This window comes from Artemia sp. Qi Xiang Cuo, chromosome 11 (assembly GCF_049724085.1).
Source record: "Artemia sp. Qi Xiang Cuo chromosome 11, ASM4972408v1, whole genome shotgun sequence".
Classification (NCBI taxonomy): Eukaryota; Metazoa; Arthropoda; class Branchiopoda; order Anostraca; family Artemiidae; genus Artemia; species Artemia sp. Qi Xiang Cuo.
Window position 1 is genome coordinate 72,451,798 of NC_142804.1, and position 15,122 is coordinate 72,466,919.

Sequence of the window (15,122 nt, forward strand, 5' to 3'; positions counted from 1 at the left end):
GAATCGCGATCGGAAGATACATGAATTATTGCAGTCGCGACGATGCAATCATATCAGAATCAAGCCAGTTTGTGGGGTTCACACGATGAAGTCCTTATAATCAATGCAGGAAATGCTTCGACAGTAGCCGAATATATCATGGCACTGAAAACTTTCAATAGAGAGCCAACAGTTTCAAGAGAAACTTGTCCACTCAAGTGTGGTAGAGGTCTCGTGCTATGGGGTCCCAAAAACACCTGTACGAAGCTCCAATGACATACATTTCTGTGCCCGCTACTAATTTCCATTCTGACAAAGTTTTTTCCAAAGCTGGTCCGATATTTATGGATGGCGGAACCGACTCTCAGGGAAAAACATTGACATGCTGCTGTTTTTGAATAGCCATTAGTTTACTTTTCTCTTTTCCTGAGCCCGAATAATTCCAAATCTGGATTTTTAGTATATTCATTTACGTAATCAAAGTTTATTCTTATTTTTTGTTTTATATTATTTGAATTTTGAAAAAAAGTTATACAAAATACCCTTTATTTACCATTTGCGTTACTGAACTTCGGCAAATCCATGAGATAGCAAAAAACTGATACGAAATATCGATATATCGAAAGTAAAAATATCGATGCGTCGATTAATCAAAATATCGCCCAACACTAGTTTTAAATTGACTGTCTTCTTTCTGAGTTGTTTGTTTCTCTAAATTCTTGTCACAAGGACATTTAACAGACAAGGTGATTAGACCTCAGCCAAATTTGGAGCAACGTGGAATTGTATGTCTTAGTAGTATTTTTTAGGATCCATGCTTGATTCAGCCTCCAGTGGGAGATGAGAGTCCTGACATGTAGATTGCTGAACAAATAATAAAGCCAAGGAGGAAACACTTTTGCTATTTAGTGCTTTACCACTAGTTTGTGTGTGTACTAGGGTCAGTCCACACCAGAAAATCCAATCTGGACTACGCTTAAAATTCTGACTTTGCTATATATATATATATATATATATATATATATATATATATATATATATATATATATATATATATATATATATATATATATAGTGCCAACAACATTCACGATCTATTTGAGCCGATAATTAATTTATAAACTTCACTTTAGTCCCTTAAAAAAAAATAAGGAAAGTTGTACAACGTTTAAACGAAGTTTTAATAAAAGCAGTGAGATAACATAGAAGTCCGATGTACAAATTAGGATTTTTGAGGATCAAGCTTATATCCTCAACAAATAAAAAATGGCAAAGATAATTAACAGAAATTACAGAAGGTAAAAATTAAACAAACCAGATATCAAACCAATTTTTGACACTTCTAATCATGGAACTTTAATGGCTAAAAATCATTCTCCTAAACTAGGCTTTAATAACTAAGATAACTTTGAGAAATCACAACAAAAATGGGCTGCAAAAACTAAAATAAACAAAAACAGAATGTGCGGAATCTTGACTTCAACCCCGTTGACGGGGTTGAAAATGTACACATATCTTTCGCTATTGAAAAGCTTATATCGCGTATTTGTTAGGTTAATTTTTTGTATCTTGCATATATACGAAAAGATAGTAAATTACCGTAAATTACGAAGTTCATATGTAACCATAATTCGATCCATGGCATTAAAAGGAAGACTTCGGTCTATGTCGTACATTTAACGTGACGATGAAAACATCACTTTTATGATGAAGAATAATTCATTATGCACTAAAAAGCTAATAAACAAATAAATGCATAGTCCCGTGCAGGGCCGTCACGTATGGGGGTGGGCGCCCCCCTCCAAATGTTTTTGGTCACTCGGTAAAAAAAAAGGAGTCGGTAAAATTCTTTGTTCGGTTTAATAAAGACCACAAAAATGCTGACATGTCATCTACAGAAGTTTCAAACTTGGTCGGTAAACGCAGCAGTTTTACCGACTCCTGCCGTAAGTTTACAGATGGTGCCACAATTTTCCATTTAATTAAATAAAGAGCATTAAAATAGTGACATGATATGTACCGAAATCTGAATCTCGGTTGGTAAGTGCAGCGGTTTTACCGACTCGTGCAGCGATTTTACGCATTGTATATGAAACGGACATTATGCTAATTTTTGACAAAAACAGTAGGTAAAAATAACCAGCCAGTCGGTAAAATCTCTTGCCCCCCCCCCCAAAAAACAACAAATTGGCTAGTAACAACCCTGTTCCTGTAGACCCACGGATTAAAATAAAGATAATGAACTTGACAAATAGCGGCAAGACAGGGGCATTTCTGCTTCTTTGTTAACAATGGATCAAAATTTAGAGCGGGTTTCCAGGGTCTTACTATACCCTAGTAATATTTCTATTTTCAGCCAAACCTTTGGAAGTGGTAAGTGTGAGGCTCCATCTGTGATCTACCCTAGATACCATTACGAACTACAGCTAATCCTCACCGATCATTTGCACCTCTAAAACCCATAACTCTGTAAAGTGTGTATAAAAGACACAAGAACTTATCTGAATTCAGAAAAAGTTTATCGGGCCTAAAATGATGGTCAAAACTAACAGGAACTGTAATGGAAAACAAAAACCGAAAATCGAACAGAAACACACAAGTGTTTCTAGGATCATATCGGAGAGAGCCGATAAGTTTCAATTGCAAGTAGTTTAACAAAAAGTATACATGGTAATCAGGGGCGTCCCGAGACTCATTTCCTTGGGGGGGGGGGGGGGTGGGATCTTCGTAAATTTTACCGAATTGCTACCTGATTTATGCCCAATTTTCTGCAGAAATGAAAAATTTTGCTAAAATTCGGGCAATTTTGGAAAATTTTTGCCGAAATTTTCGCCTTAGACGAAATTTTTACCGAATGCCAAAAATGTTGGAGGGGCGGCACGCCCCCCCCCTCGGGACGCCCCTGATGGTAATACGTGAATCTACGCAAAAAATCCAAATAATTAAAGCTTAGAGTGCAAGAGGATTAAAGCATTTTTTTTCAGACTCCGTAAGGAAAAAGGCGGATTCATCTCTACTGACTTAAACTCATTGTTTTTTGAAACCAGCTCTTACCGCCCCCCCCCCCCCGTTCAGAAGAATGATGGCTCCTGCACTCATTGCTATATTAACCAATAAGATAGCTGCACTTTTTTTTAGTTAAACAGCTCAGGAACAGTAGACTAAAAACTTAAAAATGAAGTTTTTGCGCAACAACAGTCGTGTGAATCCAGGGGTGGGGGGTGTTGGGTCATTCTTAGGGCATAGAGCAAAAATGGGCACTATAAAAATTTGCCATTGCCGTTGTTAGTACCATACAGCAGTTCTTCCTTTTTGGACTCTTCTTTCACTGTTTTTTTTTTTCACTAATATTAGATTCTCCTTTCTTTCTCTTATCAATATTTTTTCGTTTGAGTACAATTTTTGACAAAAATTTACGAATTTTATGTCTTGACAAATTGGGAGCTGTTTATTAAACACAGCTGTTTTCTTGCTTTGTAGTCATGATTAAACGAAAAATATGGTAGGCCGCAAAACCTTGCATTCAATTCCATATCTTTGAAGATATTAAAGTAAAAAGTAATACACTTCATAGTATTAATTTACACTTTTTGCGCGGATAAAAACCCACGATATTTTTTTTTTACAATAAATGATATATGACAATGAACCAAACCAAAAAATCCTTTAGTGCGACGAAAAAAGAACTACAACTTGAAAGGAAGAGCATGAACAGATTAATTTGATCAAAATAAATCAAAAAGCAAAGGCGGATCTCGAGCAAAATCTGGGGGGGGGGGGGAATGTGACAAGAGAAACAATAATTGACAAAATTAACAGGTTTATTTAAAAAAGTGTGAAAACAGAAAAAAAACACACAGAATAAGGACGCCAGAAAATCTTGGAGAGGGGGTCCCCCGCCCCCTGGATCTGCCAGTGTCAAAAAGCGTTTACTGTAAAACAAAAAAAAACAAGGACGCAGATTCTTGGAATTCGTATTTGGGTTTCAAAAACAAACTGGAAGAACCGAAGACAGTGCTGAAATGAAACCTGGCAGTAATCATGATCTGACTTTGGGCCTAGTTTTGGGTCATTGAACTACTCACATCTAACATCTCTAGTAACAAAAAGCTCATCACAAAACTGAGACCCTCGGTCTCGAGCACATTTTGGTAATAATTAAAAATAGGGTAAACTCGTATGGGTCTAGTTACATTGCCTTCGCTCTTGCTGCAGAACCCGCTCTGATTAGGACATGTTCGGTGTCTTGCATCAAGTGTGCGGACCATGTGGTCCTAGTGCGTTTCCATAAATCAAATAAGGACGAGAAAATCATGAAAATTATCATGAAGATCCTACCTATTGGTGAAAGTAAGGACAACGTAATTTATTGTTTAAGTTATTGGGTAGCAAAATTTAGGCTGTTCTTTGACACTTTTCATTCAGGCATGAATACCAACAGCTAAATTCATGTAACCAAAGCCTTAGCATTTTGATGAAAAAAAAAAAAAAAAAAAAAAAAAAAAAAAAAAAAAAAAACCTTATGTCAACCAGCTCTAAGTATCCCAAAAAACTAGCGACGTCCATTGTGGGAGCACTACTTTTAGGGCGGAAACGGAAGGATTTCAAGACAGCATACGCCCGCAAAGACATTATCAAGGAGGTGAGGTGGCCAGTTTACTCCTCTACTGCCCTGCAAATATTTCAACTTAACATTCAAAATACCAAAAACTTTTTCCCTAGTTTAAAGATAAATAAAAGAAAACACGTTTTTTTTTTCAACTGAAAGTAAGGAGCAGCAATAAAACTTAAAACAAACAGAAATTATTACGTATATGAGGGGGGTTGCCCCCTCCTCAAAACCTCGTTCTTGAAACTAGAGTTTGAATTTTTATTCCAATTATTTAAGAATGACGTCTGAAACATGAGGGCAGTTTAATTAGAATCATAAGCTTTTTTTAAGTTCTAAAAAAATAAGCGTAAAAAGAGAGGTATTGAGGAGGGGGCAACCCCCATTACATACGAAATAATTTATGTTCTTTTTAAATTTTGATGTTGCTCCTTACTTTCAGTTGAAAAAACTTGTTTAAAAAAAATTAATTTCTGATCGCTTCTAAATAATGTCCTTCCTCCACCCACCTGTCCCCCCCGAAAAAAAATATATCCGTATACTTCCCAATAGTAAATACTACACACAAACAATTGGCAAAGTTCATAGCTTCCAGCCCTTCTCCCGGAGGCTGTGAGAGGTCAAGTCATATTTATAAGATCTAATGACTATACAGTACAAAATGGCTCTCTCAAAATTTTGGTCGGGCGACTTTGGGAAAAAAGCGCATGGGAGGGGGGTTGGCTGCACTCCAATATTTTTGGTCACTTATAAAAGGGAAGTAGAACTTTTCATTTCCGATCAAATGAGTCCTTTCCTGATCTTTTAGGATCACTGGCACAATACGATCCCCCCCCCCAAAAAAAAAAACAAATTAACACGCATCCACGATCTTGCTTCTGGTAAAAAAAAATAACGCAAAATTCCCAATTTTTGTATCTAGGAACTTAAACATTTATAATAGGTTTTTCTGATATGCTGAATCTGACAGTAGGATTTTCATTGAGATCACTTGATGTTTGGAGGGCGTTTCCTCCTTTTTCCAAAATTAGGCAAATTTTCCCAGGCTCGTAACTTTTGATGGGTTACATTAAACTTCATGAATTTTACATATTTTGAATAAGCATCAAAATTCAATTCTTTCGATGTATCCATTGTTATCATTGCTCCGTTTCTTAGAGTTTCGGTTACTATTGAGTCGCATCGCTCCTTATTTACAGTTCATTACCACGAACTGTTTGAAAAAGGCCATTAAAAGCCGCGTTGGAATTAGCATTTCTGCAGAAACGCCAATTAATTATGCCGTTTATTTGATAAATAATTTCTTAGACCACACTGCTTTTCTATTTACAAAAGAAAGTTTAAGAGAGAAAAAACGGGTTTAATTTAAGCAAAGCAGTGACAAGCGTAATAAAACGTACTAAAAAAAAAAGCAACAACAAAACATTAATTGATAAAAAATCTCCGAATATTTCGACCCCACATCCTGGAGCTTTTATCAACGAAAAGAAAAACTTAGTTAATCATCTAAAGAAAAAGACAAAGAACAACACTAACAAAAGAGAGAGAGAAAAAAAAAACAAAAGACAAAACAAATAAATAAAACTCGCATCTTAATAAAACTTCCAAAGCACGGTAACAACTATAATCAAAGATAAGACACAAAAATCTTCAGATAGTACTTTCGGAGTTTTTTTTTATTACTTTTGGATAGTACTTTCGAATTGTTTTGTGGTTGCTTTTGTTTTTAGTACGTTTTAATACGCCTGTCACTGCTTTGTTTAAATTAAACCCGTTTTTCCTCTCATAAACTCTCCGTTTATTTGATTCTCTGTCAACACGGCGGAGGTCCGATTTGTAAAATGTTGACATCACGTCGACATTTTGTCATTTTGTGACAACAGTAAAAAAAGGTTCACTGCTCTCCTCCTCATAGCAAATTATGAATTTCGGCAGCATTTTCAAAATGCAAGGTGTAAATTGATGACACTTGTTTGTCTAAAAATGACTGTTTGCTTGCGTTCAAGAATGGTAAGGAGAATTAGAATCAACAAATTAATTGAAAAAAAGCCAATACTTGGTCAATTCAGTATTACCCCCCCCCCCCACTGTACTTCTTGCCTGTAGGGCCAACTACTGGCGGTTTGGACCGAAATGGCCGGTGCTGCATCCTTTACCTTACCTTTTAATTCAGAGTTACAGTATTACATTTGAAAATGCCACCAGAAAATGCATTCGATATGCTAAAAGGCACAAATAAACGCTAAACAGTAAAATATTGACATGATGTCAACTTTGTAATACCAACTCAAAAATAACTAAAATTCTGGGTACAGCCCTGCCTCCCGTCTAGGTTTATTGAAAGGTTAGCCTTGCTAAGGATGCCTCGTGTTAAAACATAATATGAGTTTCATAAGAGACACATTTAACCACGAAGGCAGTTGATAGCATGACAGTAGACACAAGATAATATTCTGCAGTTTGTGACCCTTTAAATTCTATATAATAGATTATTCTTGTGCTTCAAGAACATATTCACTATTATTACATTTTTTTTATGTGGAAACACGACACACCGAATTTTTATTTCTGCTAGACTGTTGTTTCTTTAGTATTTGGATAGCCATTAGAGTCACATGAATTTTGACTACTCACACCCAAAGGTGCATTCACATTAGCGCTATTGACAGTTGCATCCAAATTCCAAAATTGAGCACTTAACCGAGATAATAAAGACTCCTGTTCTAGATCAACTTGTGGATGAATTCCTAAGACTCCAACAGGAGTATTTTTAGCTTTTGAGCTTAATTCCCCAATATTCGGCTTTATTGAGCTTTTTGTTACAAGATCATCAATTGAAGATTGCACTTTATCTGGTAGACAATTCTCTCCCCGGAAAATTGTGTCCTTATTTTTGTCCTCTAGTTGAGCTTGATTAATTGCTTCAAGTTCTTTAGCCTCCATATTATCTGACAACTGCTCTTTTTCGGTCGTGGAGCAATGAGTTTTGGAATGGGATTCATCTGATCCTAGGGCAATTGGACCACTAGAAAAAGCATATTCAGACCTTTGAATTTTATAATCTAAAGAGACGGGACTTGGAATTCCATTACAAGAATCGTTCCCACTCGATGCCTTTACAGTGGATATTTGAAGTTTGTCAGATAAATTGTTTTCATTCCTTTTACAGCTTTTTTCCGTTCTTCCTCCCGTTACTATTAAAGACTTATTTTCCTGAACTAAACTTTTTGAAGCATTATTTTTTGAAGCGGAGGTACTTTCCTTACCTCGTAAAGCATTTTTGTGCATTACATCTTTCGGCACTTGGACACAACTAGTTGGCAGTACAGTTTTCTTGACTATTTCTTTTTTCACTGGGATGGTGGATTCCCACTTAACCTGCGTTGGACCTACTGCACTATCCAGTGATAGGTCTGTAAGATTATCATAGATGGTGCTATTACTTCCAGCTAGTTCCAAAACAGGAAACACCTGCTCAGGGATTTTTCGGGTTTTGGGTGATGGAGCAATACCACGTTTCGCTGAACAGGACACATCACCAACGGAATAAGCAACAACACAAGCATGATCTAATTTACCAGGCATCATACTAATCCGTTGACAAATTTGCTTTCTCCTATTTCTATGTTCTTTTGCATCTAATAGCTTATTTTCTGCATCATAGTATAAATCTTTATCTTCTAACACATTACGCTTAGCAGAGGTAAGCCTCTGTACGAACTCGATTAATATTTCACAAAGCTGTTTTGCCGATTTACAACTTTCTCCTGATCCATCGATCCCATTATTAAGAATATCCTCTATTCTTCGTGAAGTCAGGTCATGCCGCTGCAATGGACTCACACTTTTAAGGCTGCTACCCACTTTCTCTCTTTTCAAACTAAAACTGCCTGATTTTGCCCTGTCAGGTTCATCCTTCTTATCTGCTGATGCAAATTTACCAACAACGGGATCTAAATTATCAGATATTCCATCACTGGTCATAAATATAATATCGTCCTTTTCCACGATTGTCATTGAGCAGGTGAGGTTGCTCAATTCAGGGTTCTGTCCGTCAACAGGTCCTAAAGCCCCTAGAGCGTCTCGCATATCTCGCACAGAATCGATATTATGAGAACCTGAAACAGAAAGTAGAGAATAATACTTTAAAGTACATGGACAACCAATTGGCTGCTGAAAACCAAAAGACGGTATGTTATAGAATATGAATTATACAGGAGACTGAAACAATTGAAATATGATTTTCAGATTTGTTTTTAAGCTTTTCTTAAGGACTTCTTTTGTACAAAGAATAATTTCTTAGAAATCCAAGATATGACAAAAACAACATTGGCATAAGAAGCTCAATTTCCTGACTAGAGGTATTTTTATGAGGGAGAAGATATGACAAATCTTGGAAAAACAAGAAACCTGTAAAATATCTTGAGAGCGAAATAAGATAGGAGGAAATCTGATCTGTAGTTGAAGACGGTGGATTGTCATTCCAAAAAATTAACATTATGCAACAGTTCGATGGTAGTGAATATGACGATGCACATTGAGTGATTATAGTGAACGTGACAATATACTCAATTTAAGCTATAGAAACACTTATAAAAGCACACTAAAACATTCGGACTAAGAGCACTTAACCACTTAAAGAAAAAGCACAGAGACCTAAATCTTGGGGTATGGGTGGGATTTTTTTTTATAGGGGAGAGGGGGTCATAAATTCAAAACCTATTTGTTGAAAAAAATATTCTAATTTTTACGAGGAAAGAGGTTGAAATCACTAGCGGAGGGGATTATCTCTACCCCCTAGTCCTGCTGGCAGGTACGGTTAGAAAGAATGGATCCAAAATAGTGAATAGAAAATTATTATTTCATACTTTTGATCGTTATAAGGGACTGCTATTACTACTACTGACCACTCACTGCAGCACCAAGTCGTCCGAGACCAACACAGCTACGCACGCTCCTCCATCCCAATCTATTCGAAGCCTCTTTACACCCTCTTAAGAAGTTCCCTTTCCCTTCAATTTCTCCTTACGACATCCTCCCACACCATTCGGGGACGACAGCCATTCAATGTCCGTGTGTGTATTTGCTGATCTTTTTTTATTCTACGCTTCTTTTTTGTCCCTATATCAGAAATTTATAATTGTTTGAATTAATTAATACTCTTAAAAAATCAGATTCATTTGAATATGAAGTAAAATCATAAGATTTTTAACAGTTCAGTCCGCTGGGCATATATGCAGGTGGCGGCGGGGGGCTACCAGGTGTCAGCAGTGACAATTCAAAAGGTGCCATGTTACATTTTTATGTCAAAATGAGATTAGTAGCCAACTTCCTCAAACTCTGCAGGATCCTTCGATTGCTTCCATCCGTTTTTCCGTATCTTATTTAGGTCTTCACATACTTATTAATTTTTTAAAAAAGTTTCCGAAAAATACGTCTTTAAAAAAAAGTCAAAAGCTATATCAAAACCTAAGATGAACAGGAATAAAGTCCTATGTTAATTCAAACTCAAAACTAACAGACATAAACACAAACAGAATTAGGGCTACTACTCGTTAAACATTCTAAAAACTATAGCGGCCGTACCCTTTTAATGTCTCTGTTATATCTCTTGTTAGTTCTCTGCTAGGTTTTATTATTAGTACAAAAAATGATTTTAACAAACACTATAACTATTCCTTCAGATCCGTCATTTTACTTCTTAATATTTTGGCTTATCGTGGCTACTTTTGGACTCCTTTTAGAGTCCAGTCCTTCAATTAATTAATGTCATAATCTTTTTTAAAATATCATTACTAGTCCTATCCCTCCAACAGCTAATTCTATTCTACAAACCAAATTATTTACAAAGCGGAAGCAACTTGAAATTTTGGGATTGGCATAGATTAGCTGCTCAGTTTTACCATAGCGTTTAAAGGTTACGGTTGGGAGGATTGGAGTCCAAAAGCCATCAGAAAGCAAAAGGGAGAGCAACTGAATGAAAACTTAAATATTGAACAAAAAAAAAATATATGAAATAGGCACAATTTAGGAATTTACTATTAGGTTCATCGTTGTGCAGGTGTATTCACCAGGATTTGGACTACCATACATTTTGGAAGGTATTTTTTTAACTAAAGTAAGGTTAATACTGAAGCCTTGTCGATATCACTTATGTTGCAACTTTCCGCATAAAGAAATTGTCCAAAAACTTTTACTGTATTTTCTATGATATCTACATAATCCGTATATTTTTCATTATTACATTATTTCATTACATAATCCGTATATTTTTCATGACTTTGGCGAATTTGCAAACAACTCCATCGCAACTTTAAAATAAATTTGTGCACATAAGGCAGTTTAATCTACTTCACTAAAACTACACCAAAACAGGTTGAAACTGCTTAAACATGAGAGAAGAAAAGAAAATACGATACTTTCCCATGATATGGACACTTCTAAAAAGTTACGTTTGGTTAATGCTAATGAAATAAAATAAAATAGGATTTATAATTGTTTATATACAAATTTGGGCTGTATATTTGCACATTAGGGGGGAGGGGGGTAAAACACATAATATATTTAATACATAACCTAACCTAACCTAGGTACCTTCCCCCCCTAAATTCCAAAAAACAACAGTTTAAATATCGTATACGCAATGAAAACCACGCTATGGATTGCATTACTCTGAAGCCATCTATTGAATTAACCGGTCACAAACGAGTTTTTCATGACTGGCTTCCTTGTAGGTGCCCATATAATGGGAAAGTACCGAAAATACTTTAAAGAATCTAGAACAAAATCTGGAGACTTCAACCTTATCTTCGAGGAACAGAAACGAAAAGAAGAAAGAAAATCATGATTTGCGTTGCCTATCAACATTTGCGAAGTGCTGCATCAACATTTGACCGGTGTTACCAATAAAAATATTTGGGAAATAACACTTCAGTTTTGCTTTTTCACCAGCTATTGCACGCTGCAGCTGTCAACCCCTTAAAACTTTTAGAGTGATATTTCCCTTAAAAAAAAAAAAAAAAAAAAAAAAGAAAAATTATGTCACATTCCTTAAAGTAAATCATTTCTGAGACCACATTGGCTCATCATGACAAAACAGTAAAAACCGTAAAGAAGAGAGAAACGAGGATAAAAACAGCAAGTGAAAAAAACGCAGATTACAATGCAAATATTACGGTCAAGACCTCCGATTGGCCCTCCTCAGCGCAGAATAGTAAAAAAAATCAAAACAAATCCAAAGATAATAAAATAACCAAACCTCAAAAAAAAAAAAAAAAAAAAAAAAAAAAAAAAAAAAAAAAAATGGAAGACCCTCTCAAAGTAACGGCAAAAGGGTAACATTGAAAACCTGCTGGTGAGAGGTTTTGCTGTAACAAATTTCGAATTTTTTAGATCGTTTTACTAAGGAAAACACATCGATATTTATGGTCTTTTATAATGTGGATCAATGACTGAAAACGAACCTTATCACTAAATTTCCGTTCCGATCGTGTGCCTAGATTTAAGCGAAAAAAAAAAAATATAATTCATAAAAATTCTATTGACCCTACAATGTTGTAAAAAATATTTCTGGTTAATTAGGCTAGCGTGTTTTTTTTGACAAATCAAAATAACCCCGTAAGCTTGTCTTAAATAATTTCTAACCCCATACTGGCTAATCATGACAAAACCATAAAAAACCGATAATAAGAGACGTGTATAAAAAAAAAAAAAAAAAAAAAAAAGCAGATTACAATGCAAATATTTCGGTCAAGACCTCCGCTTGACCGTCCACAGTTCAGAAAAAAAATACAGATAAAAATCCAAAGGTAATATAAAAAACCAAACCTTAAAACAAACACAAAAAAACTAAAATAGGAAAACGTTAAAATAGGTTGAAATAGGTTACCATTTCACCGTTACTTCGAAAGGGTCTTCCTATTTTAGTTTTTTTGTGTTTGTTTTAAGGTTTGTTTTTTTATATTATCTTTGCATTTTTATTGGTATTTTTTTTTTATTATTCTGCACTGAGGACGGTCAAGCAGAGGTCTTGACCGACATATTTGTATTGTAATCTGTGTTTTTTTACTGGCTGTTATTATCCTCGTTTTTCTCTTCTTTACGGTTTTTTTTTTATCATTCCTTAATATTCTGTTTCTGCTTAAAACCATCTTTATTCTCTATGTCATGACCCAATCAATGTTGATAGTTTTTAAATGTACCGTGCATACAAGCTACGGCTGCATTACTTTACGCCAAAACATACAACCTAGCAGAATTTACGTTGTTATTTCTATTATTGCAGTATGCACAACCTAAGATTACCTTAGGCTAATTTGACTCCAAACACAGCACCTGGTATTTATTTCCAATGTGTTTGATGGTTAGAATAAAATAATTTTACATGGTGATCATCAAGTGATTGCCACATAAACAACATACTTACAAGAACTAAATTAAGTCAGTCCCTTGCATTATTATTTATAATTGCTGCCAAACAACTTCAAGCGAGACACGTGTTTCTACCATAATATACACCGAAAAGGGATAAAAGTTAACTATTCCAAGTATACAACCTGTGCCGCATTAAGATGACCATGTCTTATTATTTTTGCTTGCAAGCGACTCTCCGTCATAGGGGAGGAATCCATAAACAATGCAACTGTGAAACCTACTAGCGCCTGGGCTGTAAAAGTGAATGGTCTACAATGCCTTTATTAAAGTCCCTTTGACTGATGGTACTTGGCTACCAGATTTCAAGCGAATCCAGAGATTTTAGTGCGGTAGGTAGGTTGGGCTATGAAGCGCCATACGCAACTGAAGATTAATCCCTCTGTCTCCTTGGCACCAGGTGATTACCCCGGAAGTTTCAAACGGAGCTGAGCAAAATGACACAAACGTCAGAAAAGCAACGTACGTCTCTGAAAATCACCATTCTCATGTACCAATTGACCAAGGTATTTGACACATTACTTCAGGTTGGTCAGTGAAAAAAAAAGTCTTCCTATCTTTATTCTGACAAGTTAGTGGTGGGGGTGTTGGAGAGGACTAAAACCAACTTAGTGCATCTCAACCGTCTGAGGCTAAACGGAAAAAAGATCGTCCTCGGTTGGGGTGAAAGGATGTCGTCAGGAAAAATTGAAGGGAGATGGGACTTTCCTGGGAGGGTGTAAAAAGGGATGCTTTGAATAGATTAGGATGGAGGAGGAGCGTGCGTAGCTGTGTTGGCCTCAGGGGGCTTGGTGCTTCGGTAAGTTATTAGTAGTAATAGCACATCATGACTTGCATCGTCTTTGTACCAAATCAGGACTTAGCTCGTTTTTGCACTGTCATCATCTGATTCTAAACCCAATATGCCCCGCAGCGAGTTGACCAGCAGTTTCAAAATAGCGTATCTCATTAATGAATTTACTGCACAAAAATTCCAATGTAATATTCTTTCATCGACCCTTCAAGGATTATTGACCAGAGATAAAAGAAATCCTATTTTCCTTGTTTTTTTTTCTAGCTGTGGGCCAAAATTCAAATAGCACTACTAAGAAATGAGTAAATATTGAGCTCCAATGTTCTTAGGGAAGAGAACTGTTAAAGTTTAGATGATACCCTTCCTTTGCCTCAGTCCAAAAATATAGAAAATAAAATAGCAAGCTTAGCCAAAATCACAGTAAACGAAAAGTAAATGACGGCACTTCCGGGGCCCTTGGAATATGTTTTTATTTTAGTCTCGAAGCTTTTCTATATGTCTTTATGGAATGACAATTTCCCGTCTCTGAACATGCCGAACCTTCTCCGCCTGGTTGAAGATAGTAACTCGTATGGGAGTCACATCAACAGAGCTAACCACCTTACATTTCAGACCTTCACTTTTCAATCTGTCCAACTGGAAACTACCGCTTGCTTGAATAGAGCATTCCACTTAAATGCAAAAAAAAAAAAAAAAAACCGAAACCAAAGCCTGGTGGAAAAATTTCCGATAATTATTCAGGGTAGTAACTACAATCTCCATGCTAGTCCTCAGACTCTAAGACATAGACTATAAGACTCCCCTTCAGCTTACAGAAGCACATTCTCTGACCCACTCCCTAATTACTGTGGAATTCCTCAATTACCTTTATATGGACCATTTTTGTTTCTAGCAATTGTTAATGAAATTGGTGGTGAGTTCCCTCAAAGATGAAGACATTTGGATGACTTGTCGGTCCTCAAAGTTTGTCATAGAAATATTAAGTGACCCCCTTGAAATTTTTTAAGTACTCTTGCTTCGGAAGAAGCTAAGAACCTAAACATGACTAAGATCCAAATTAGAAAATAATTTCTAATGGATTAGTGGAACGTAAAAACACGTAGTTTTACATCGAATACGATGACCATAAAGTTTCTGAAATCTACTGCCTTTTTTCTAGACCCTACCCCATCCAAAATTTTAATGAAATAAGTTAAATTCCTTGGTGTCACAATTGCCAATAATCTTAAGCAGGATATACATGCTTTAAATATCACAAAAGAAGCAAATGCTCCGTTATCCTTGTTAGAACTTCTGAATAAATTGAACCGT

The 15,122-nt window shown here is 35.9% G+C and overlaps 1 protein-coding gene across 3 annotated transcripts in view; it reads right to left on the minus strand.

Annotated features, from left to right (window-relative positions):
* Nucleotides 1-1,188: 1,188 nt before the first annotated feature.
* The window catches only part of LOC148947318 (PP2C-like domain-containing protein CG9801), a 44,096-nt gene continuing 30,162 nt past the window's right edge, over nucleotides 1,189-15,122 (minus strand). For all 3 annotated transcript variants that reach the window (XM_089097008.1, XM_089097009.1, XM_089097010.1), the window contains exon 6: nucleotides 1,189-8,706. In XM_089097008.1, coding sequence (XP_088953134.1) covers nucleotides 7,160-8,706 — 1,547 coding nt within the window. In that variant the 3' untranslated portion in view covers nucleotides 1,189-7,159. The remainder of the gene's footprint in view (nucleotides 8,707-15,122) is intronic.